The sequence below is a fragment of the Crinia signifera genome, chromosome 19 (assembly GCF_055691185.1).
Source record: "Crinia signifera chromosome 19, ASM5569118v1, whole genome shotgun sequence".
Classification (NCBI taxonomy): Eukaryota; Metazoa; Chordata; class Amphibia; order Anura; family Myobatrachidae; genus Crinia; species Crinia signifera.
Window position 1 is genome coordinate 22,597,654 of NC_139226.1, and position 27,605 is coordinate 22,625,258.

The 27,605-nt window shown below is 45.3% G+C and overlaps 2 protein-coding genes across 2 annotated transcripts; both read right to left on the reverse strand.

The window, feature by feature from the left end:
• Positions 1 to 591: 591 nt before the first annotated feature.
• On the reverse strand, positions 592 to 13,540 carry LOC146041479 (N-formyl peptide receptor 3-like). Its single transcript, XM_083161453.1, has 2 exons — positions 13,496 to 13,540; positions 592 to 1,275 (listed from the first exon to the last, which is right to left on the reverse strand). Exons 1-2 carry the CDS (start codon positions 13,538 to 13,540, stop codon positions 592 to 594), a joined length of 729 nt encoding a protein of 242 aa, XP_083017579.1.
• A 950-nt stretch (positions 13,541 to 14,490) lies between these two features.
• Positions 14,491 to 15,399, reverse strand: LOC146041480 (N-formyl peptide receptor 3-like). Its single transcript, XM_083161454.1, has one exon. It carries the CDS (start codon positions 15,397 to 15,399, stop codon positions 14,491 to 14,493), a length of 909 nt encoding a protein of 302 aa, XP_083017580.1.
• Positions 15,400 to 27,605: the final 12,206 nt, after the last annotated feature.

A 27,605-nucleotide genomic window follows, 5' to 3' on the forward strand; every position in this document is an offset into this window, starting at 1 on the left:
TTGTAAATTTATGGGTATCAGGATCATCGTGCTCTGCTACCTTTGCTGCAATGCCTCCACTGGTCCCCCCTGTCAGATTATGGGTAGCAGGAGCTTTGATTCCTGCTCCCCACCCTTCCTGCTAAATGTGGTCCAAGCAGCAGCTAATGGACATTCTATTTATGACTCGCATAGAATCAAACAGAACTGAAGCTACAGTACAGGCCCAACACAATCCCTTGACCAGTGGTGGCTCTAGAGGTGGGGCTACAGCACTATCCAAAATTCAAATATGGAAGCCCCACCAACTGCCACTCCAAATGCTGCCAGATATTGCTGGCTGTGAGTGCGTTTGAATTGTAGGCTGCACTGAAACACCGCTTCTGGAACCACCACTGCCCATGATGCTCTGACAGGTCTAATCAATTCCATGCAATCGCATAATTCCTGCCCCAAAAACATACATTTTACAGAAGGCAGGTCCAGCAAAGATCTGTACGACAATAGGACAACAAAAGCAAAAAGTTTGCATCTGGATGATTCTACTAAGCAATGTAGAATTTTTGTGCAGTTATCATCCAGCAAAACATTTTAATGTTCCATAAGAGAAAACTATAAAGGTGATGAATCCAAATAGACAGTTGGAGATGTGGTGGGGTGGTCAATACAATTAACATCAGACCTTTCATTAAAAGCTTTTTCCAACACGGCTGGTATGGACTTTACAAAGTTTTTCTTGAAATCATGGGTGAAGAAGACATAGAGCAAGGGGTTGATGCAGCTGCTGAAGTAGGCCAAGCAGACGGAAACTTCTGTAATGATAATATCAATTTGCTGGTATTTTATATTTAGAGTTATTAATGGCCATGTGTTATATGGAAACCAGCAGATTAAGAAGCAGACTATGACAGTGGTGATAATACGGAAAGGTCTCTGAGACCACCTTGATTTCCTAATTGCTTTTACCTTAAATAAAATAAGGCCATATGATATTAGGATGACGGAAAATGGGATGGCAAACATACAGATATTTTTTGTGATAAACATTGCCTTTTTCTTTCTCTTCAGATTGGTTCCAAAAGTTATTTGATATTTAGGGTAACACTCAGTGACATCCTCAGGCCCATGGTTAAACACCAGATAAGGGACACTATTAAGTAGGCTCAGTAACCACACCAGCACAGCTATAATGGTGGCCAACTTGGGCGTCCTGTGTATTTTGGTCCAAATTTGCCAAAAAATGGAAACAAATCGGTCAATGCTGATGACGGTCATAAAATAGGCCTTTTTCAAGGTCTTGCGACCGCCGAAACATGTTGGCAGAGAAGTGAGTTACTTTTACCTTGTTTTTACTTTGTTCATTGGATCATTTGTATGTGGCTATTGGCCAATTGGCCACATTGCATTTGTACCGATTTATTAAATTTGTTTACTGAGACCGGTCCTCCTCCTCCCTTTTTTTCATATATACCTCTGGGATGAGGTTAGTGAAAACTTGAAGGACCAGGCCTCATTCAAAGAAAACGCTACATGTGTATCTCACCTACATGCTCAGTGAGTACAGTAGGCACCTTCATTATTGAATATTCCATACCTTATGGTGTCAACATATAAAGAAACCTTTATAGGCGTCTAGCTCCTGTATATACAGTGAGTACGGTACGCATAGTTTGGACACACCTTATACATTGGTATTTCATCTTCAGAGCATTTGCACGGGTGAACCTTTAAAAGATACCTTTACACACTTTTACCACATCCCTCACCTGTGAGTTTGGGTACAAATTCCCTCCCCGTTTTTTGAGTGTTTATTAAATAAACACTTCTTGAATATTTTTGGAAATTCTAACACATTTTTCATATATTTGCATTTTTCCATTTCACGAGAATCATCCTTTTCATGGGACACACAAGTTCAGCGCCAGCAAGACCTTCCTTTGTTTCCCAGTATCTACCAGTGAGGATTACCCAGTGGTCCTCCATTTGGGTCTACGGCAGCAAGGACTTATAGCGCCTTGGAACTCTTCTACAAGTTGTCTTTTTGTACTATCAGCAACTTCTGCCTGCCACCTTAGTTTTAATGTGTGATCCCCACCTTTGTATGTCATTATTGATATTTAACCTTCTCCATTATAGGGTTTAGGGGTCCTCCACAAATTATTCCAGCCTTGTGCGACTGACAAAACCCACCCCCTTTTTTGAAAATAAATCCAGAATTATATAATTTAACCCCACTTCCTATCTGCCAATCTGCAAATCGCAGGCATTTCACACCTTTGGGGCAGAGCCTGATTATATCTCACACTGATGGGGCCGATTCAGACCTGATCGCTCAGGTCCAAACTCAAGCAATGTTCCCCAATGGTGGGGTCTGTGCATATACATAGTCGCTCATGTGCATGCACAAACCCCTGAAGCAACCACGTTCTGCGAGTTTCACACTCGCCAGGGCCTTCGTTCAATAATGGGCAGACAGGGGGTGGGCAGAGGGGGGTCACAGAGGGGGGTCGCAGCGGCCCGCCCTGCATTTCATGGGCATGCCCACAAAAATAGTAGATGCGCCCATAGAAAATTCAGGATGCAGGCGTGCCCATTCCTGCTCAGGGCTAGTAGCTGACATCACATGGGTGGAGTCACTGGGATTACAGATGCACATAAAACAATGGTAATAGAGTAAAGCGCACCAAACAGTACAAACAATGGGCCTTATTCTGGTTGGTGCGGCCGGATCCGAATATGCGGCCAGGACCGAGCATCCTAAACCCCGCCTTTCGGACGGATCGCTCACTGCGTCCGATTGCGGTAAGCCGCTGACCGCACGGAGCACGAGTGGATTTCTCGTGTGTACACCTACTCCATCTCTGGGAACCTCCCCCATCATTCGATGGTCACAGACCATCGAATGCAGGACCGAGTGGTCAGGCAGCTTCCGCGAGCTCAGACCACTCGGGCATTTCTCTGTGCAAAAGCAGGGATCTGGGCGGGCAGCTGACATCCGGCAATGTCATATGTCCGCCCCCTACACGTGCGTCACGGCCGCATTACCATACGTACGCCCAGCGTTTTCATGGGAATGCCCATGAAACACGGGGTGCATACATATGGTAATGAGACCAAACAGCCCTTCACACCCCTCTCGTCCCCCTGTTCGTAGTGTAAAAAATTCATGCGGAATTTGGACGTATGTCCCTTTCACACATGCGCAGATATGTCTCTGCACATGCGCAAACACAAAACATTTGCGGACATAACCGCACCAACCAGAATAACCTCCAATGTCTTTTTTTTTTTTCACTTCACAGCTGTAATGTCACTGCAGCAGTTGAAAGGGTTATATGTACATGAATAATAAATACACAGATTGGCCAAACTTAAAATGTTTTTTTTTTTTTTTAGTTTTTTACATTGACAAAATGACAATGACAGCTAATTCAAATGGACACAACACTTTACAGCCAATACTATGACGTTTGGCCTCTATTTGAAATCCGAGCTTGGTGGATTTAACGGATTCTGTGCTGTTCAGTTCTAGTAACAACTTGCATTTACTGTATAAAGCTAGGCAGCCGCAGCACATACAGGTCGAGTATCCCGTATCCGAATATCCGTTATCCGAATTATTCCGAAATACAGACATTCCAGAAAGTGAAAATTTTTTTTTTTTTTGCTAAAAACTCACTGGGGACATTTGTAACAGCATCACTGGGGACATGATATGTAACTTGCACTATATATGTGCAAGACAATGATTGCTTGGCATTCAAATTCAGTGCTGAGATAGTACACACATTTTGTTTCACGTTTTGAAACCTTGTTTTTTGAACAATTAAAATATATTTGTGTGTATTTTATGTGGTAATAAAATATATTTGTGTGTATATTATGTGTTTATACAGCATAAATGCAAGATACTTCAAAATACATCATTGAAATATTAAAATATTCCGAAATACGGAATAATCCGTTATCCAAAATTCTCCTGGTCCCGAGCATTTTGGATAAGGGATACTCAACCTGTATACAGGTCAAAACTTGGACAGAACAATTATGTATCATCAATTAAAGAAATTCACCATCATTTCTCCCATGTAAATTATACAGGGCAATCATCAGGGAATCATAAGGGGACATTTGAGGAAAAAATACTTCACAGAAAGGTTAGTGGACAAGCAGAATAGCCTCCCATCAGAGGTGGTGGAGACTAAAACTGGGTACACAGTATCCGATCTGCATGAATGAATGATAGTACCCACTATATCTTTAATGATGCGAGCTTCCGCATATCATTAATAATAACATAGGCAAACAAGGGGGGGGGGGGGGGTTCTGGTTACCCGGAAACCCCCTTCCTCTTGGCAAGTGACTTAAATTATGACAACAACAGCTGGTTTATAATATGATCAATACAGCTGTTACCACACCATGCAGTGGAAGGGACAGTGCAGAGCTCCTGCATATGCCCAGTGTACCAGCTTCCTCTACCATGTCACGACCACCATATCTACCACTCATGCCTCCCATGCCATGGCTGCCCCTGGGGTTCCTAACAGGGTAATTCAGATCCTGGCACCCACCTCCGCTGTCAGTTCCCTTGTTCCCGGGGTAGCGTGATGTCACGCTTTCATCTCATGGTGACAGTGGTAGCGTGCGCGCCGGTGACATGCAGGGCCTGGACGGCGTGGGGCCTGAGTTGCCATAGTGTTCTGTGTCCTGTCTTGGTCTGGCTGGACACGCTGGCTGGTGTATGCTGCATACACTTCCTGCTTCTGAAACCTGTCGCCCTCCCTGGCGGCGGCCATCTTGTTGGTTTCTCCTATCAGGCTGCACTGCCAATTTCCATTCAACCAATCACAGTGCAGCTCTCCCTTCAAATACTGACTTGCTGGGCCAAACCAGCAGTCAGTACAATGATGTCCTTATGCTAGGCATCTGACTCTCCTTGCTGCTGGTAGCGCTGCTACTTCTTGTTCCAGAGACTCTATCCGGTATCCTGCTACACCCGCTGTCTTCAACCTTCACATCGCACACCCCTGCTGCCGCCTTAACGGACCGGACAAGGTTAGCCCCCAAAGGGGTCATCCTTTCTCCAGCCTGACGGTTATTCCTCTGTGATCCCTCCTGGTTACAGCTATTAGGGTTGTCAGCACACCCTTCCCGGATTCATCCAATCATCCAACCATCCAATCACCCAATCGTTCAACCATCCAACCTTTCATTCAATCATCCAATTCGGCAATCCAGTCATCCAATTCTTCAAGTTTTAATTTATTTCTTCAAACCTTCAAGTCTAGTCATCTCTTCATCCCAATCACCTGCAAGCTCAACAATAAGTGTTGCATATCATTGACTTTGTTTACTCATTATCTACAGTATTATCCTTGTGCCATTCCTCATCCTCTGTACCATCGTATCTTTATTAACACTGGTTTTGCTTTTATCCAATTGCCGTCCTCCCTTCTGTCATCTATGCAAAAATCATATATCAAAGCACCTAGCCTCCGTTTCACTCCAGCCGGTGCTACCGGAAACGTGACATACCACATTTACTGTATGTGTGGATCTGAGCCCTCAAACATCACAATGGACCAGAGAGCAGCTGCCAGGAGGAAGAGACAGGAGCCTTACCAGGAACTGGAACATTGTGAGCTTAGAAAGTGCAGTACTGGATCTATTATGGCAGAACAGATGGTGTAATGGTTTGCATTACTGCCTCACAACACTGAGGTCATGGGTTCTAATCCCACCATGGCCCTCACTGTGAGGAGTTTGTATATTCTCCCCAAACTTGTGTGGGTTTTCTCCGGGTACTCCGGTTTCCTCCCACAATCCAAAAATATACGGGTAGGCTAATTGGCTCCTCAAAAATTAACCCTAGAATGTCTGTGTGCATGTACATGTGGTAGGGAATATAGATTGTAAGCTCCACTGGGGCAGGGACTGATGTGAATGTTCAAATATTCTCTGCGGAATATGTATGCGCTATATAAGAAACTGGTAATAAATAATATGTGTAAGTATTTATTCATTATGATATGTTTAACCTTTTCCTGACCACTTAACTTATGTAAATGTTTAAAATATCCTATACTATAGACCAGGGCTGGGCAACACCGGCCCTCCAGATGTTAGTGAACTACACATCCCAGGATGCTTTGCATTAGTTTTGCTATGTGGCCATGCTAAAACTGATGCAAGGCATGCTGGGATGTGTAGTTCACTAACATCTGGAGGGCCGGTGTTGCCCAGCCCTGCTATAGACCATCTGTACTCTTAAATATTAATACTGGGTTCCATACAGTATCCTTTGTTTAAAAAGACCAATACTACACCGCCAGACTCCCGTACTTACTCCAATGGGAGATATATTTATTACATTTGGAAATACTCTCTAAAAATCCTACGTTTGCCACTTAATAACCCTGATCATTTGAACATGCCACTGTGGAAGATAAACTTCACTTTAAATCAAGGTTCTTCATAGATCTGTAAGACTGATATCAATCGATTGAGGGACGAATGAAGTGCGCACACACAGGTTGCGATTCCAAAACACGTCTGGCTTCTCGTTTATTTTGTCCAGGGATATATACATGCATATACAGTTTTCATACGTCATATTTAGATAAGAAATACATGAGACTGATTCTTTGTTTCAGGGTCCTGCTCACCCTCCTGCCCGCCCTCCTCTTTTGCTGTCTGTTGGTACCAAGACATTCCTATGCTCTGAGACTTTCTTCATGTTATCTTGATCGTAAAGTGGGGGGTGGGAGTCTATAAATTTACTGTTTCAGGACTAGAATACAGAGTGTCAGAATTTATTATAACTCCTAAAAGAAGAGACAAAATGGCTTCTCTCATGATTATTATATTGTTGTCGGTACTCTTTACCTAGATGGGCGCCAGCGATTGAAATCGCGGGCGTCGGGGGTAAAAATCGCGGTCATCGCGGGCATCGCGGGTAAATCGCGATTTTCCCATAGGGAACAATGTTAAAAAGGCTGATTGAGCGAGATTTTCATGTAAAATGCCTCAATGCCCGCGATTTGGCCATAGGAATCAATGTTAAATGGGCTACAGAGCCCAAATAGGCACAATTAACCCTTAAATGTCCCCCCAAATTTTTAACGCCACCCCACGATCCACGCTAACCCGAAGCGTGGCGAGCGCAGCGAGCCCGCGAGGGGCGGCGGTACGCGTCCTCCGACCTTTTCATGCCCTACTATCCACTAGGGCGTGGAGTGAGAATAGAATAGAGTGGCGAGCGCAGCGAGCCACCGAGCCCGAAGCGTGGCGAGCGCAGCGAGCCCCGCGAGGGGACGCGGATACCTTCACAGTTATACGCGTCCCCTCGCGGGCTTCACAGGTGTCCGTGGCGACGCGGACACCTGTGAAGGCTGCGAGGGGACGCGGATACCTGTGAAGGTATCCGCGTCCCCTCGCGGGGCTCGCTGCGCTCGCCGCGCTTCGGGCTCGGTGGCTCGCTGCGCTCGCCACACTATTCTATTCTCACTCCACGCCCTAGTGGATAGTAGGGCATGAAAAGGTCGGAGGACGCGTACCGCCGCCCCTCGCGGGCTCGCTGCGCTCGCCACGCTTCGGGTTGGCGTGGATCGTGGGGTGGCGTTAAAAATTTGGGGGGACATTTAAGGGTTAATTGTGCTTATTTGGGCTCTGTGGCCCATTTAACATTGATTCCTATGGCCAAATCGGGTCCATTGAGGCATTTAACAGTAAAATCGTGTCCATCGGGCCTTTTAACATTGATTCCTATGGCAAATCGGGAGCATCGCGTCGCGGGCATCGCGGGTACATTTATGGCCGGCCCCGACGCGACCGACGCGATTTCCATGTTTAACATGGGTTTCAATGGGAAATCGCGGGCATCGCGTCGGTCGCGTCGCGGCCAGACATAAATGTACCCGCGATCACCACGACGGGCGCCCATCTAGGTAAAGAGTACCTTGTTGTCTCTTTCACCACCCAGTCTGACGATACCATCAGTGACTGCATGTTCAGCGGGGTCCCAGTGATAGCACTGAATGACATAATTAACAATTTTTTTTAAGTGTTTTGCCACGGTTTGTTTGTTTTCACAGGACCCCAGACATTAACAACAATTAATTGTACAGTTCGTAAGAATCATAAAGCTGCATACACGCTAATAAGGAAATTTACTAATAACGAATGAGTAAGAATGTACCTAAACGCACCCTGTATGTGCATAACAAATAATGTTACACAGTTTGACAAGGAAACACTGTATCTGAATATTTTTTTATACAGATAAAATCACAATTACATACAGAAAATAGGCACGCTACATATCATTTTAGCAAAAGCTGCTTGTACGTCTATTTGCCAGGAATCGCCGATCCTGCTAATTTTCCAAACCATGCTAAGCAATTAACAGGCTTGCACAAGGTGAGATTTGACTCTGGCAGGGTTGCATATAACTGATCGCAGGGCTCTGCAAATGAACAGGTCTGAATAACAATATTGTTAAAAAGAAAACGGGGGCAGACTAGATGGGCCAAGTGGTTCTTATCTGCTGTCACATTTTATGGACGAGATTTAACAGAGTGAGATTTTTAGACTTTTGCCATTTTTTTCACAAACTAATGCTGAATTTGTGCATTTACCGACAATCGCACATTTAATAGGATGCGAATTGCGCTAAAATCACACTTTTTGCCTTGAAAATCGCACATTTTGACCTGTTGATTTTTTTTTCTCACTCTTCAATTCGTATTTTTTCTCACACTTCAATTTGCATCCAGATGTTTTGCCGGTACTTGTTTCCTAGCACGGCGCCCGTCGGGGTTGATCGCATACCTTAAGTTAAGGTACTAAAGGTATGCGATCGACGCGATTTTCTGTCAATTAGCAGGCTTTATTACCGGCAATGAGAAAATCACGTTGATCGCGTCATCGCATGCCATTATAATGGCATGTGATGCGAGCGACGCGATCAACGCAATTTTCCCATAGAGGTCAATGTTAAATGAGCTTTTAAAGTTAAAATCGCGTTGATCGCGTCGATCGCATGGCATTATAGTGGCATGCGATGCGATTAACGCAATTTTACATAGGGAACAATGTAAAAAGGGCCAATGTGCCCTTTTTTTGATTGTATATGCCCCCTCATGGGTATTAAGTATGATTAATGGTCCCCCATTGTTAACGCCACCCCACTATTGATGCCAACCCGAAGTGTGGCGAGCGCAGCGAGCCCGCAAGGGGGGGCGATCCACGTCCCCCCCTTGTCGGCATTTCGGCTGTCGGGATTCCGGCGTCGGGATTCTGAACGCCGGGATCCCGACCGCCGGGATTCAGTACTGAATCCATTAATAGTACAGTTCATAAGAATCATAAAGCTGCATACACGCTAATAAGGAAATGTACTAATAACGAATGAGTAAGAATGTACCCAAACGCACCCTGTATGTGCATAACAAATAATGTTACACTGTTTGACAAGGAAACACTGTATCTGAATATTTTTTTATGCAGATAAAATCACAATTACATACAGAAAATAGGCACGCTACATATCATTTTAGCAAAAGCTGCTTGTATGTCTATTTGCCAGGAATCGCCGATCCTGCTAATTTTCCAAACCATGCTAAGCAATTAACAGGCTTGCACAAGGTGAGATTCACTCTGGCAGGGTTGCATATAACTGATCGCAGGGCTCTGCAAATGAACAGGTCTGAATAACAATATTTTTAAAAAGAAAACGGGGGCAGACTAGATGGGCCAAGTGGTTCTTATCTGCTGTCACATTTTAAGGACGAGATTTAACAGAGTGTGATTTTTAGACTTTTGCCATTTTTTTCACAAACTAATGCCGAATTTGTGCATTTACCGAAAATCGCACATTTAATAGGATGCGAATTGCGCTAAAATCACACTTTTTGCCTTGAAAATCGCACATTTTGACCTGTTGATTTTTTTTCTCACTCTTCAATTCGTATTTTTTCTCACACTTCAATTTGCATCCAGATGTTTTGCCGGTACTTGTTTCCTAGCACGGCGCCCGTCGGGGTTGATCGCATACCTTAAGTTAAGGTACTAAAGGTATGCGATCGACGCGATTTTCTGTCAATTAGCAGGCTTTATTACCGGCAATGAGAAAATCACGTTGATCGCGTCATCGCATGCAATTATAATGGCATGTGATGCGAGCGACGCGATCAACGCAATTTTCCCATAGAGGTCAATGTTAAATGAGCTTTTAAAGTTAAAATCGCGTTGATCGCGTCGATCGCATGGCATTATAGTGGCATGCGATGCGATTAACGCAATTTTACATAGGGAAAAATGTAAAAAGGGCCAATGTGCCCTTTTTTTGATTGTACATGCCCCCTCATGGGTATTAAGTATGATTAATGGTCCCCCATTGTTAACGCCACCCCACTATTGATGCCAACCCGAAGTGTGGCGAGCGCAGCGAGCCCACGAGGGGCAGCGGTACGCGTCCTCTGACCTTTTCATACCCCCGCTATCCACTTCGGCGTGGAGTTGATATTATAAAGTGTGGCGAGCGCAGCGAGCCGAAGTGTGGCGATCGCAGCGAGCCCCGCGAGGGGACGCGTATACCTGTGAAGATATGCGCGTCCCCTCGCTGGGCTCGCCACGCTTCAGGCTCGCCACACTTTATAAAATCAACTCCAAGACGATGTGGATAGTGGGGGTATGAAAAGATCGGAGGATGCATACCACCGCCCCTCGCGGGCTTGCTGCACTCGCCACGCTTTGTGTTGGCGTCAATAGTGGGGTGGCATTAACAATGGGGGGGCATTTCAACCCTGAGGGGGGGTTGGCAATTAAAATTGTGGTTTTTAGGGCTTTTTACATTGGAATCAATGTAAAATTGGGTCTCAGGGACCATTTTACATTGATTCCAATGTAAAAATCGCATTGATCGCATCGCAAGCGATTTGGTTGCATGTGATGCGAACGATGCAATTTTTTTGGCCGCGATCAATGCAATCAAAATCGCGGGCACCGTGCTAGGAAACAAGTACCGTTTTGACATTAAAAAATGTATACAATTCGCAAATTTAATATGGTGCAAATTTTGTTAAACGTTTCCAAAAATCGCTAAAGAAATAGACCACATCTGTGGCTCCACCCACAGACCGGGATTTAGGCCCGCCCACCAGCCAATCATGTTTGGAAAAATCCCGATGCCCGAACATGATTGGCTGCTGGGCGGAACAACAGATGTAAACACAAGACCCGCAAGTGACTACAGCATTAGTGGGGACCCGGAGAAGCAGAGAAGCCAATGAATTCTACAGGCTGAGGGGACCGATCGTTTGTGTCAAGAGAGTGTACAGTAGGTGAGTATTGTGTGAGTGGGCTATGTGTGTAATAAACTTTTACTGTCTGTGTCTGTGTATTTTTTACTGTTTGTACTGTTGTGGAACTACAAGTTCCAGCGTGCCCTTTACTGCCCCACATGCTGGGATTTGTGGTTCCCCAAGTCCCTGCATGCAGTGCAGGCTTGCTGGGACTTGTAGTTCCACAACAATGCACAATAGTTTAATCTATTTTTAACCACTTATCAGCCTGATTCCCACCGACCAAGGGGCATTGAGACAGCCCCGGGCATCCACCTGGGTGGAAACATTTTGGGAGGGGGGACCACTTCATTGAGGGGGTCCCCACTTCCCCAGGATCCCTGCCCATGCTGATTGGTCAGGGGGTGAATGCTTTGGCCATAAAAAGTCTCTCTCAGGCAGTGGCATTACCCTGCTGGCTGGTTGGGCCCGGTGCTGCCCGGGGCTGGTTATGCTCAGGAGGGGGGACCCTACAACATTTTTTTTATTTTAAGTTTTACACATTTATTTAAGAAAAATTCATGCACAGATCTCAATGATCTCTGAATGGTTCTGTCAAATTCGCCAGTCCAAAACTGGTCTATTTTTGGGGTGATTTTTGGTAAGCCTTACCAAAAATCTCAGCCTATTACTGTACATTTGCGAGTTGTATACTTTATAATGGGAAAACATCTGGATGCAAAATGAAGTGTGAGAATAAATTGGCAGGTCAAAATGTGCACTTTTTGTGGCAAAAAAAGTGTGATTTTCGGAATTTTTTTTTTTAGCAAAAGTCTTAAATCTGCACTCTTTCATCTCGCCTCTGGTTTTTAAAGTAATATCAATATAGGTATATAGAGGCCCATTTCCAGCAATCATCACTCCAGTGTTCTAATGGCACATTGTGTTTGCTAATGGATGATTAAAAATCCCATGAGAAGCTATAAAACTGACCTTACTTTGAGCTTTTTGAGTATCTGGAGCATCGCATTTGTGGGTTCGATTATCCTCTCAAAATTGCAAAAAAAAAAGAACTTTCATGTGAAACTTGACAGTCTATTCTGTTTCTTCTAAATCAGGCTTTCCCAACCATGGTCCTCAAGGCACACTAATGCTGTGTACACACGAGGGAGATATATTGCTCAGCCATATATGGCTGAGCAATATATGGCTGAGCAATATATTGCTCAGTTTTTCCTTTACATCAGCGACCAGAGATGGTCGCTGATGAAAAAGAAACTGCCGGGGGGAGCCCGGCAGTGGTAATCAGCTGGTCGCAGGAGCATGTTCCTGCGACCAGCGATCACCACAGGGGCAAAAACGGGAGCGCGCACCTGGCAATATATCGCCGGTGCACACTCCCATTGCGGGCAATATGGTCGCTCAGCGACCATATTTCCCGCGATTTTGCACTAAATCGCCCCCGTGTGTACGCACCTTAACAGTGCAGGTTTTGTAGATATCCAGACTTGAGCACAGGTGACTTAATTAGTACCTGAGTGATTCTGATTAAACCATCTGTGCTGATGCCTGGATATCATTAAAACCTGCACTGTTGGTGTGCCTTGAGGACCGTGGTTGGGAACGCCTGTTCTAAAGGAAGGCTATTCCAATGCGAAAAATCACCAAGAAATTGAACATTTCCTACAATGGTGTGTACTACTCCCTTCTTGTGCTGTTCATTAAAGGAGGAATATCTACCTACGGATGGCAGTACGGATGGTGTCATAGTTAGCATTACTGCCTCACAGCGCTGAGGTCATGGGTTTAATTTCCACCATGGCTATAACTGTGCAGAGTTTGTATATTCTCCTCATACTTGCTTGTACTCTGGTTTCCTCCCAAAAATATACTGGTAGGCTAATTGGCTCCTAACAAATTAACCCTAGAATGTTTGTGTGTGCATGTACATGTGGTAGGGAATATAGCAGTGACGTGCAGTGAGGTTAGTGTCAGGTGAGGCGGGAGTTATTTGGGACAGTGACAGTGGGGAAGTAGGGACAGTGACAGCGAGGAGAGTAACAAGGGGGGATAGGGGAGAGTGACAGTGAGGGATGGGAGGAGTGACATTTGGGAGAGTGACAGCAAGGGATGGGGGAGAGTGACAGTGGAGGATGGGGGTAGAGTGACAGTGGGGGTTGGGGGAGAGTGGCAGTGATGACAAAGGGCTGAAGCATACTTTTGAAGCCTACCTGGGCTCCAGCAGCATTGGCGGCGGGAGATGGGAGGTCAGCCATGACACCAGGTGGATGGGATACAGCTGGCCCAGGCTGCAGCGGCAGGAGGATGAAGGGAGGCAATACAGCTCCTCCTGGAGCCTGTCCCGCACAAGTTCCCCATCCGCCCTCCGCTCCCAGCACTGCAGGTTACTGCTGAAGCCTCCAGGCTCTGCTCTAAGCCATGCTTCTGTCCCAGCCACATGTGACAGTGGATCAGTCTGTCAGTGTGTGACAGACTGACCCGCTGTCCTATCACATCTGTCTCAGTGACAGGGGGTGTGCTTTGGTGGGGGCTGATGGCACGTCCCTGTCACTGATGCAGATGTGAAGGTGCCGCTTCCCTGTGTCTTTTTAATGGACTTTTCAGCCTCTTTTGTGCCCACAACTTATACCTGCCCCTTGCTGCTGACAGTTTTCAGCTGGAGGCACAGCTCCCGCTGCCTCCCAGCCTTCCCACAGCATCACACACCATAAATGATATAAAAAAATACAAATAAGATATTTATAACACAGTATATGTGTTATAAATATCATCTTTGTATTTTATTTTATGATTTATGGCAGGAGAGGCTCTGCCTCCCCTGCCTCCCCTGACTGCACGCCCCTGGAATATTGATTATAAGCTTCACTGGGGCAGGGACTGATGTGAATGTTCAAATATTCTCTGTAAAGTGCTGCAGAATATGTGTGCTCTGTATAAGAAACTGTTAATAAATAAATACCTATGCAGATATTCCTTTAAAAAACAGACATTTGCAGGTAGTATAGTTATTTACCACATTAACAATGTGTAGAGTGTATTTCTGATTAATTTAATGTTATCTTCATTGAAAAAAAAAAAAAAGCCCATTTCTTTCAAAAATAAGGACATTTCTAAGTGACCCAAGCTTTTGAACGGTAGTGTATTTACATTTTTTTTTACCAATATCATCCATACAACATTTTATTGTATCCATTCAGGAAAAAAATTATAATAATGAAGAATCCAAATTTGGAGATTGAAATGTGGCCGTGGGATTGTCCAAGCAGTTGAAGTCAGCCGGCTCATTTAATGCATTTTCTAACACGGCTGGTATGGAGATTATAAAACTTTTCTTGAAATCATGGGTGAAGAAGACATAGAGCAAGGGATTGATGCAGCTGCTGAAGTAAGCCAAGCAGACGGAAACTTCTGTAATGACAATATCAATTTGCTCGTATTTTATATTTAGAGTTATTAATGGCCAAGTGTTATATGGAAACCAGCAGATGAAGAAGCAGACTATTACAGCGGTGATAACACGAATGGGTCTATGAGAACGATTTGATTTTCTAATTCCTCTGATTTTGGCAAAAATGAAGCCATAAGATAACAAGAAAATGCTGAAAGGAAATGAAAACATGCAGATGTTTCTTGTGATATAAATGGCTTTGGGCTTTCCATATGAATAATATTTAGGAAAACATTCAGTGACACCCTCATGCCCATGGTTAAACACCAGATAAGGGACACTAGTAAGTAGGCAAAGCAACCACACCATTACAGCTATGATGGTGGCCAACTTGGGCGTCCTGTGTATTTTGGTCCAAATTGGCCAAAAAATGGAGACAAATCGGTCAATGCTGATGACGGTCATGAAATAGACACTGCTCAACATGTTTATGAAGAGAATTGTTATACCAGCCTTACAGAGGTAATGATCATAAGGAATTTCCCAATACAAAGCCCATTCAGATATACGCAAGGGGAGAGAAATGCATGTGACAAAGTCAGCGATAGCCAAGTTTAGGAACCACACGGCATTGACTGTTTTCATCTTAAAGCCGGCAATCCAGATGACCAAACCATTTCCTATGGTCCCCAATATTAAAGTCACACTGTACCATATGATGGACATTGCCCTTATAATATTTATGAAGATCCAATGATCTGTCTCAAAATAAGTGTCATCATAGGTGAGGTTTGAATTGAGCCAGGTGTCTTCAGTAAGGTCCCTGAAAATAAAATGAACCAATTTACTTATAAGTTTATTCAAATTAAAAATATTTTTTTTTTTAAATAATGGAAATGTGGATCCTGTTGCTTGATTCTTACCCACCAACTCCTTTTACTGTTGACTTCAATTCACTAAATATTCCTACTCATTTCCCCTTCATTGTGTTGCTATTTCCTTAAATTTGCATCTGTAGACTAGAATAAGAGATGGTGTCAATTCGTAGAGCAGATGCCTCCTTGCTACTTTTTCCTATTTTTTTTTTGTCTAATGTTCCCATACACCTACGGTGTATCGGGGCAATCCCCCGATCTCTTGACTGACACATCGGGGAATGGGGATATCAAACATGCTTAAAACCACAGATTCCCTGTCCCGGGGAGATTGCATAATTGGGGCCTTTTTACGTGCTAAATATACCTCACAATCATTGATGCCTGCCGATCGGCAGGTCATGGGATCATGTATTGAGCATGAAGGTATATGGACTCCTTTAGTTACATATAAAGATATGTGGTTCAATCCTCTAGTAATTCACATCGGTAAACACAACCAAAACCTAGTACGGATCTTCCCATGTTTCTAAATGTGTATTTTAAATCTACAGTTTGGTTTTCAGATTACTAAAATTTACATGGTATTAGCTGTTTTTATTTATTTTGATCTATTTCTTTAGCAATAATTATAGTTGAATCAATTTTAATTAGAACACAAAACAAAAAAATGAAATGCACAGCTCTAGGTAACTTATAGTCCAGTGTACTAGGCACTGAGGCTGAGTATTTTTGTGTGGCTAATAGTGACAATGACAATGACCACAGAGCATAATGAACTGAAATCATCATTTCAGCTCTATCATTGTCTCAGCTCTCTAAAGCCCACTAAATGTGGACTCTGGAGACACAAGGGCTGACTGTGGCACACTGCCAATATCGGATGAAGTGAAGTAATACTTTGATTATGGGCATGCTACTACAGTGAGTCACACCCATGCAGAGTTGCAGGTTTAATTTGAAGAGCATTTAGCAAGAAGTGTATTGAATGTGTGGTGAGTGTTCCTGGGCAGTGATAGGAGATGGCTTAGTGCATGCATGAAGATGGCCTGACTTATGGGCATCTTAGGCAAGTGTTGTGGATGTGTCACTAAAAAGAATCTGTGTACACAACCTATCAACCTCCTACAAAGAAGGACAGTAAAGCTACACTGACCATGTGGCTGGTGCAAATTTTGGTGGTGTAGCCAATGGTGCATTGTCAGATGCCCCCAACAGTATTACTGTAGGTACAGATACTTAAAGTGTACATTTTAGTCCTTCAGACACAAGGATGTAGTCATGGGAAGGGCTTTATAGCGGTATTTATATCAAGGCACTAATATTGATTTAACAAAAATGGAATCTACAATAGAAACATGAATAATTAGAGCGAGTAGGGGCAGAGGCATCATTAGCTTTTGTGACATGCGGTGTGACTGCAGGAACTAATAAGCGGTTGTGCCGCTAAAAATGGGGGGGGGGCATGGGCTTGCTGTATGCAGCATGGCCTCATGGCCCAACTCCTCGTTTTGTCACCCCGGGAGTCTCAGAGATGTGGCTTGTCACCAATGACAGTGTTGGCTGCAGTGCCGGCCCCTGCACTGTGACAGGAGCAACATGCTGCTTGTCATGTTACAGTTTAGCACCTGTCTCTGAGCAGGAGCCGGCATTTGCGTGTCACCCTTGGCGGGTCACATACAGGTTCTGCCCACAACCCGCGCTCCCCCATATGACGTCACTGAGTGCGGGGTCTATGTACTGAGCATTGGAGAAAGATAAAGTAAAGGGAGAAAAAGTACCAGACAACCTATCATTTTTCAAAACATACCTTGTAACATGGCAGTTAGGTACTTTATTACTCTCTATTGTATCACTTATCAAGGCTTAGTACATAGACTAGTAGATACTGTAGGGTGCTTTTGTGTCTACAGGTGCCCATACACGTACCAATTCTATGGCACGTTTTGGGCTTAATAAGCATCGCATCACATCGCATTGCATGCGTTGTGCAAGTGATGTCTGTGCAATGCAATGCGTTCATCGCACAGTACAAAAAGTATGTGCTGCACTTTTTCCTTCTCATTCTCCAAAATAGTATTAGCATGATTCAGAGGTAAGGTGACCATACACGTACCGATTCTATGGTACGTTTTGTGCTAAATAAGCATCGCATTGCATTGTGCATGCGATGTGCGTGCAATGCGATGCTTATTTAGCACAAAACTTACCATAGAATCGGTACGTGTATGGTCACCTTACCTCTGAATCATACCAATACTATTTCGGAGAATGAGAAGGAAAAAGTGCAATACGCAGAAACATTCACAAGCAGCCTGTGCTCTATTATGTTTTATATCAGTGTACTGCATGAATGTACTGCATGAGTACACTGTATTAGTGTACTGTAATAGTGTATTGCATAATGTAGGTTTACTATATTAGTGTACTGTAATGGTGTATTGCATTGGTGTACTGTGTTTTAGTGTGCTATATAAGTGTATTGTATTGGTGTGTTGTATTAGTGTATTGTATTGGTGTGCTGTATTAGTGTACTGTATTGGTGTGCAGCAGTGGCATAAGTTCTTCCCAGTTGCCTGGAGACAAAATAAATATTTGTGCCCCCCCACACAGAACCTTATATAAATATATGTATGTATGTGTGTATGTTATGTATATTATGTTTAAAATAAATAGACTCCATTGCCTCCCAAAGTTCTGCCTCTGTTGTGCTGTATTAGTGTATTGTATTGGTGTGCTCTATTAGTGTACTGTATTGGTGTGCTGTATTAGCGTACTGTATTGGTGTGCTGTATTAGTGTACGGTATTGGTGTGCTGTATTAGCGTACTGCATTGGTGTGCTGTATTAGCGTACTGTATTGGTGTGCTGTATTAGTGTACTGCATTGGTGTGGTATATTAGTGTACTGTATTGGTGTGCTGTATAGGTGTACTGTATCGGTATGCTGTATTAGTGTACTGTATTGGTGTGCTGTATTAGCGTACTGTATTGGTGTGCTGTATTAGGGTATTGTATTGGTGTGCTGTATTCAGGGCCGGTGCTACCACTAGGCAGCTTTAGGCAGCTGCCTAGGGCGCCGGCCACTGTAGGGCGCCTCTTCAGCCCAACAATTAAATCAAATATAATTGTGGCAGGTGCTGGGAATAGCTATCTCTATTTTCCCAGCACCATTCTAAAAACCTTCCCTGGTCCCTGCTGCTGGCGATGGCATCCTAGTGCTGCTACCACTGGTGGTGAGACACTGGTCCCAGAAGATGCTGCCCGCCCCTCACCATTGGCGTCAGTGGGGAACAGTGTCTCCGTGGCAGCAGCGCTAGGCAGTCAGCGGCTGCAGCAGGGACTAGGGACGGGTCTCCCCACCAGCTGAGCTGCAGAAGAAGGAACCGCTGCATGGATCCTGACCCGTGCAGCGGTGAGTGACACCAGCGATAACCCCCGCCACCCCCGGGAAATGATGCCGCATCACACTGGGCATCACCCCGCACCCCGGAACGCCGCGGCGGGCTGCCAGCGCAATCACCGGCACCCCCCCTGTCCAACAGCCGGGGGCAGGTGAGCAAGTATGTGCAAGCACATACTTTTTGTACTGTGTGATGAGGTGCCGCGGGAGCGCGCACCTCAAAGCACAGAACGCACAGCCCGGCATCGCAGCGTGTATGGGCTGCTTTAGTGTACTGTATTGGTGTGCTGCATTAGCATACTGTATTGGTGTGCTGTATTAGTGTACTGTATTGGTGTGCTGTATTAGTGTAAGGTATTTGTGTGCTGTATTAGCATACTGTATTGGTGTGCTGTAATAGTGTACTGTATTGGTGTGCTGTATTAGCGTACTGTATTGGTGTGCTGTATTAGTGTACTGTATTGGTGTGCTTCATTAGCGTACTGTATTGGTGTGCTGTATTAGCGTACTGTATCAGTGTGCTGTATTAGTGTAGTACTGTATCGGTGTGCTGTATTAGCGTACTGTATTGGTGTGCTGTATTAGCGTACTGTATTGGTGTGCTTTATTAGCATACTGTATTGGTCTGCTGTATTAGCGTACTGTATCACTGTGCTGTATTACTGTAGTACTGTATCTGTGTGCTGTATTAGCGTACTGTATTGGTGTGCTGTATTAGTGTATTGTATTGGTGTGCTGTATTAGTGTACTGTATTGGTGTGCTGTATTAGTGTATTGTATTGGTGTGCTGTATTAGTGTACTGTATTTGTGTGCTGTATTAGTGTATTGTATTGGTGTGCTGAATTAGCGTACTGTATTTGTGTGCTGTATTAGTGTACTGTATTGGTGTGCTGTATTAGTGTGCTGTAATAGTGTATTGTATTGGTGTGCTGTATTAGTGTACTGTATTCGTGTGCTGTATTAGTGTATTGTATTGGTGTGCTGTATTAGTGTACTGTATTAGTGTGCTGTATTAGTGTATTGTATTGGTGTGCTGTATTAGCGTACTGTATTGGTGTGCTGTATTAGTGTATTGTATTGGTGTGCTGTATTAGTGAACTGTATTGGTGTGCTGTATTAGTGTACTGTATTGGTGTGCTGTATTAGCGTACTGTATTTGTGTGCTGTATTAGTGTATTGTATTGGTGTGCTGTATTAGTGTACTGTATTGGTATGCTGTATTAGTGTATTGTATTGGTGTGCTGTATTAGTGTGCTGTAATAGTGTATTGTATTGGTGTGCTGTATTAGTGTACTGTATTTGTGTGCTGTATTAGTGTATTGTATTCGTGTGCTGTATTGGTGTGCTGTATTAGTGTACTGTATTCGTGTGCTGTATTAGTGTATTGTATTGGTGTGCTGTATTAGCGTACTGTATTGGTATGCTGTATTAGTGTACTTTATTGGTGTGCTTTATTAGCGTACTGTATTGGTGTGCTGTATTAGCGTACTGTATCAGTGTGCTGTATTAGTGTAGTACTGTATCGGTGTGCTGTATTAGCGTACTGTATTGGTGTGCTGTATTAGCGTACTGTATTGGTGTGCTTTATTAGCATACTGTATTGGTCTGCTGTATTAGCGTACTGTATCAGTGTGCTGTATTAGTGTAGTACTGTATCTGTGTGCTGTATTAGCGTACTGTATTGGTGTGCTGTATTAGTGTATTGTATTGGTGTGCTGTATTAGTGTACTGTATTGGTGTGCTGTATTAGTGTATTGTATTGGTGTGCTGTATTAGTGTACTGTATTTGTGTGCTGTATTAGTGTATTGTATTGGTGTGCTGTATTAGCGTACTGTATTTGTGTGCTGTACTAGTGTATTGTATTGGTCTGCTGTATTAGTGTGCTGTAATAGTGTATTGTATTGGTGTGCTGTATTAGTGTACTGTATTCGTGTGCTGTATTAGTGTATTGTATTGGTTTGCTGTATTGGTGTGCTGTATTAGTGTACTGTATTAGTGTGCTGTATTAGTGTAATGTATTGGTGTGCTGTATTAGTGTACTGTATTCATGTGCTGTATTAGTGTACTGTATTCGTGTGCTGTTTTAGTGTATTGTATTCGTGTGCTGTATTAGTGTACTGTATTGGTGTGCTATATTAGTGTACTGTATTGGTGTGCTGTATTAGTGTACTGTATTGGTGTGCTGTATTAGTGTATTGTATTGGTGTGCTGTATTAGTGTACTGTATTGGTGTGCTGTATTAGTGTATTGTATTGGTGTGCTGTATTAGTGTACTGTATTCGTGTGCTGTATTAGTGTACTGTATTCGTGTGCTGTATTAGTGTATTGTATTCGTGTGCTAAATTGCATACTGAATAAGGTTTGAGCATGCGCAATAGAGTCTGAGCCTTCTAGAGCTCAGACTCTATTGATATGCATGGTGGGCCACGGCGCTCAGGAGAGAGGAGGGGCCCGAACGGAGGAGATTGCACTGTATTGGTGTACTACTGTATATTAGTCTACTGTATTGATGTACTGTATTAGGGTATTGTATTTAGAGAAATCTAATTAACAATGCTGCACAATGTATCCTCATAGCACAAATAATGATTTTATTTGTCTATACTGTATCTAACAGCAGCCATCTGAACAGGAGCACTACAAAATATTGGGAAACAGATTATGTACAAAATAATTAGATAAACTGTAAAACATACGTGGAGGAATGATGCATCGTCATATTATATAAGGTCCTATTCTCCAAAAAACGTGCTATTATATTATCCATTGAAGAGGTCCTCATGAATGTTCTTCCACTGTAAACAGAATTATAATATAATGAACTTAATAAATCTATTAGGAACAGTGTAATTACCACAGATATAGATATAGGGGGAAATTTACTAAAATGTAACTACTTCACATGTGATATTGCTATGGGCAACCAATCAGAATCTATTTATTATTTATTTAGCACCTCCTAGAAAATCGTAGACAGAATCTGATTGGTTGCACATAGCAACATAGGGGGACATTTACCAAAATGGATTCGTAGAAAAAAGGTGTATTCGTAGGGAGAAATACACCTTTTTTTTACGAATTTGTATTTTCGGGATTTACAATCCCAAAAATACAACAATTCGTAGTCCTAAAGATGGAACATTCGTATTTGTATTTACAAATACGAATGTCCTACACCATCGATAGGATACGACAGAAATCACCATTTAAAAGAATGGTGGTTTCTGATTTACTAAGCAGCCGTAGGGTAATGTCACAGCCGGGGGGAGACTTTTTATACAAGTCCCCCCGGCCAAAACATTAACCCCCTGACCGGTCAGCCTGGCCAGGGGCCCTGGGGGAGTGGGGACCCCACCAATAAAGGGGTCCCCCCCCTCCAAGACTTACCTGACCAGGCTGAAGCCTGGTACTGTCCCCGATGCCCCTGGGCGGTGGGCATCGGGCTGATTATGGTGTAAAAAAAAGACTAATCTATTGTTTTTTACTGTGGCACTACAAGTGCCAGCAAGCTTCCCCAGCAAGCTGGGACTTGGAGAACCACAAGTCCCAGCCTGCTGGGCATTAAAGGGCCCGCTGGCACTTGTAGTTCCACAGTTAAAAAAATAGTACACAAAACACACTGACACACTTTTAAAATAAAACTTTAATACATACAAAAAAGCCCACACATACTAATACTTACCTATCTTCTTCCCGTAGGTATCCCTGGTCCTGTGTCGTCTTCTGGTCCTCCTGTGTCGTCTTCTGGTCCATGTCGACGTCTTCTGGATCCATGTCGTCCTCGCTGTCGGCGGTCCGGAGTCCGACGAAATCCACAGAGGAAGCTGTGGAAGGAAACCATACTCACCTGTCCCAGCGCGACGTAGTCCAGGTAAGTGTCTTGGCAAAAAAACAAACCGAACACCCCGAAACCAGACCGGACAGGGAGCCGCATGGTACTCTGTGTACATTGTGCGGCTCCGCCTCCCGAATGCCGCTATTGGCCGCCTTGCGGCTTAGCGGCCAATCAGGAGCCGCTAGGCCGCAAGGCGGCCAATAGCGGCATTCGGGAGGCGGAGCCGCACGATGTACACAAACACCGTGCGGCTCCCTGTCCGGCTGGTTTCGGGGTGTTCGGTTTGTTTTTTTGCCAAGACACTTACCTGGACTACGTCGCGCTGGGACAGGTGAGTATGGTTTCCTTCCACAGCTTCCTCCATGGATTTCGTTGGACTCCGGACCGCCGACAGCGAGGACGAAATGGATCCAGAAGACGTCGACATGGACCAGAAGACGACACAGGAGGACCAGAAGACGACACAGGACCAGGGATACCTACGGGAAGAAGATAGGTAAGTATTAGTATGCAGGGGCGGATTGGGATTTTAAACCAGCCCGGGAAATTTCTCAAAGCAGCCCTAATGGGGGTGGGATCTTGTGAGGGGGCGTGCTCAGCCAAGGGGGTGGGGCTACTCCCACCTCATATATCACTCCTTCCCACCCTGGCTGACCACGCCCCCTCACCAGATTTCCCCACCACAGCTATGCTGCAGTCCGGGGTGTATGAAAGTTTAGGGTTAGACTTTAGGAGGGGAGGGTGAATGGATAGGGTTAGGCCAATGGTTCTCAAACTTGGTCCTAAGGACCTCAAACAGTTCACGTTTTCCAGGTCACCTGGCAGGTGCACTCATTACTGACTGACACAGACCTGCAAAACCTGCACTGTGTGGGGTCCTAAAGGACTGACTGTGTGTGTGTGTATAGATAGTGTTAGACTCATACTTGCCTACCTGACCCTCTCCTTCAGGGAGAAAATGCTCTGTTCCTGGACTTCCCTGGTAATGTATGATTGCCAGCACCTGTCTGAGCTAGGTAATTGATAAAAAAAGGTGTTTCACCACAGGTGACAATCATACATTACCAGGGAAGTTCAGGTACAGAGCATTGTGTCCTTCATGGAGAGGGTCAGGTAGGCAAGTATGGTTAGGCTATGGGTGTGTGTGTGTGTAGATAGGGTTAGGATACCTGTGTGTGTGTGTGTGTGTGTGTGTGTGTGTATGTGTGTGTATATCGATAGGGTTAGCATACCTCCCAACATGACCCTCTCCAGGAGGGACACAATGCTCTGTTCCTGGACTTTCCTCTTAATTTATGATTGCCATCACCTGTGGGGAAACACCTTGCTTGTCAATAAACCTGTTTAAAACAGGTGCTGGTAATCACACTTTAAGAGGGAAGTCCAGGATTAAGGTCCGGCTTCATGGTGGTGTATACTAGCTACTAACCTGGCCTTCTTGTGGATGAAAGGAGCGTTCTTTTTAGGGAGATGCACTGGACCAGATTCCTCTCATGTCATCGTACTCTGGCTCTGGATACCTCCAGAGGTACACACTCTGATACTGTAGGGCAAATAAGCTGTCATTACCTCATGCACAGTGCTTGCCACCTGTATGTAGCTGGGCTGGTAAGTTCTGCTGCTTTGAAAGCACAGTGTACACTGACAGTAGTAGCATCATACCCCCCATTAGTCAGTCACACAGCATATGAGAAACCAGGCAAGCGGCACAGAGCCCCTGGTGAGCGCTGCACAGTGCAGAGCAGTAAGTGGAGCAGTTGGTTACTTACTATCTCCCTGCCCATCTGCTGGTCACACAAGCAGCAGTGAGTAGAAGTTGCAGAACGCATTGCCCAGCATACAGCACATTCTCACAGTGGCAGAGCTCCCCCCGCATCTCCTGGTACTCACTGGGCTCCCCACTCTGCGGCGTGTAGTGATGATCAGAGCGGGGTGCTGCTAGAGCCATGGTGAGGGGCAGCAGCAGCTGTCACGGGGCGGAGGCTGTGCTCAACAAGTGATGTGCTGCAGTAACACCCACTCAGGAGAGGCGCTGTCACACACAGGGCCGATGGTAGGTGCCCTCCTGCAAACTATATATTTTACGCCCTCCTACAAACACAGCACACTCACTACACTACCGCTGCTACCCTAACACACTACGCTACTGCTACACTGCACCCCACAAACCACTACCGCCACTACACTGCACCCCACTCCCCGCACAAACAACACTACTGCCACTACATTGCACCCCACTCCCCGCACAAACTACATTAACGCCACTACACTGCACCCCACTCACAAACTACACTAACGCCACTACACTGCACCCCACACCCTGCACAAACTACACTAACGTCACTACATTGCACCCTACTCCTCGCACACAAACTACACTAATGCCGCTACCCTACACCTCCTACTTTACACACACAATCCGCTACCACCTCTACACTGCACCCCACTCTCTGCACTACAGCTACTACTCTACCTTACACCAGGGTTGCCAACCTGACCCTCTCCTTCAGGGAGAAAATGCTCTGTTCCTGGACTTCCCTGGTAATGTATGATTGGCAGCACCTGTGGGGAGCTAGGTAATTGATAAGAAAGGTGTCACCACAGGTGCTGGCAATCATAGATTACCATGGAAGTCCAGGAACAGAGCATTTTCTCCCTGAAGGAGAGGGTCAGGTAAGCAACCCCTACACACTACCACCGCTACACTGCATAGCCGCTACCCTACCTTTCACACAATACGCTACCACCGCTACACTGCACCCCAAGCCCCGCACACACTACACTATAGTCGCTACCCTACATTACACACAATATGCTACCACCACTGCACTGCACTCCACTCCCTGCATGTAATACACTACAGCCACAACCCTACCTTACACAAAATATTCTACCACCGCACCCCACTCCCAGCACACACTGCACTATAGTAGCTACCGTACCTTACACACAATACGCTACCACGGCTACACTGCACCCCACTCCCCGCATGCAATGCACTACAGCCACAAAGCTACCTTACACACAATACGCTATCACCGCTACACTGCACCCCACTCCCCGCATGCAATACATTACAGCCGCAACGCTACCTTACCCACAATATGCTACCACTGCACCCCACTCCCAGCATACACTCCAGTGTGCAGCACACATTTCTTGGTGATCCGTGAGGGTGGCAGGCTGGGCCCGTCGACATCAAAAGCGAAGTTACTGCGCTGGGGGGCTGCGGCGATGCTGACCTTCGCCCAAGTGCACTGGTTAATGTGAATAGATACCATGCACATGGGCATGGCATCTATTCACAGAGAAGCGGGGATGGACAGGCAGGCTATTCTAACAGGGGATGCTGCTAGAGGGGCAGGGCACAGTTCGCCCTGAGCCTCTAGCAAATCGGGCTAAAACAGCCTAACATAACCACTGTTTCTAATATGACACTAACCTCCCATTCCAGCACACATAAACATGAAATTTCGACCCTCCCCTAGTACAAATTAACTTCACCCCTCCTCACCAGCACACATTAATATGCACACCCCACCCCCTCCCCAGAAGACATTAACACCCCTCCCAGCACACATCAAATACCTTATCTGTGCTGTTGTGGCTGGCTGTAGGGCTGGCTCCTCTCTCCATGCATTATGGCTCCTCCAGTGAGTGCACATGTGCACCATGCTCAGCAACAGAGCATCGGAGGAGTGGCTGCCGGGCTGCTGCAATTGGGGAGGAAAGGGGGGTAGCAGAGGAGATTTGAGAGCAGTGCATCTCCCCTGTCTGTATAGGGGAGGGAGGGGGGATAGCTGCAGATAGCTGCTGTCAGCGCCGCTATCTGTCACACTGTGTGACAGACGTAGTCAGCGGCTGCGGGCAGTAACACGGCAGGCCGCAGACCGGTAGGAGCTGTGCGTGGGGATCAGAGGGCGGAGCCGTGAGCCGACACTCACGGGCTCCGCAAAGCCCCATGGGAGGAGCTTTGCGCGGCCGGGCTTCTGCAGCAGCCCGACCGGCGCCATTTTGGATTAGGGAAAAATGCTGGAGCTGCGGCAGCTAACCGCTGATACTGCGGTCAAGCTGTCCGCGGCCCAGCCAGGGGGGGAGCGTGGCCTGACCAGCCCAATTCTAATGCTTTATGGTCCGGCCCACCGGGAAATGTCCCTGTTTCCCGGTGGGCCAATCCGCCCCTGTTAGTATGTGTGGGCTTTGTATGTATTAAAGTTTTATTTTAAAAGTGTGTCAGTGTGTTTTGTGTACTATTTTTTTAACTGTGGAACTACAAGTGCCAGCGGGCCCTTTAATGCCCAGCAGGCTGGGACTTGTGGTACTCCAAGTCCCAGCTTGCTGTGGAGGCTTGCTGGCACTTGTAGTGCCACAGTAAAAAACAATAGATTAGTCCTTTGGAAGGATTTATGGTACTTGTTTACTAGCACGGCGCCCACGATATTCAGCCGTATGGCATTGTATGCATTGTATCGCATTGCATGCCATATGCCTGCATGCGATGCGATGCAATACGATATTAAATTGTATAAGCACCCTTATGGGTTTTTTCAATGTAAAATATTCCCCCTATACGATTTTAAATTGCATATGCACCCTAAAGGGTGCTTACAATGTTAAATGCACCCCCACTATCAACGCCAACCCGAAGCGTGGCGAGCGCAGCAAGCCAGTGAGAGGCAGCGGTACGCATCCTCTGACCTTTTCATACAGCCACTATCCACGTCGGTGTGGAGTTGATTTTGTTTAGTGTGGCGAGCTCGAAGCGTGGCGAGCACAGCGAGCCCCTCGAGGGGCTGCATATTACTTCACATGTATTCCA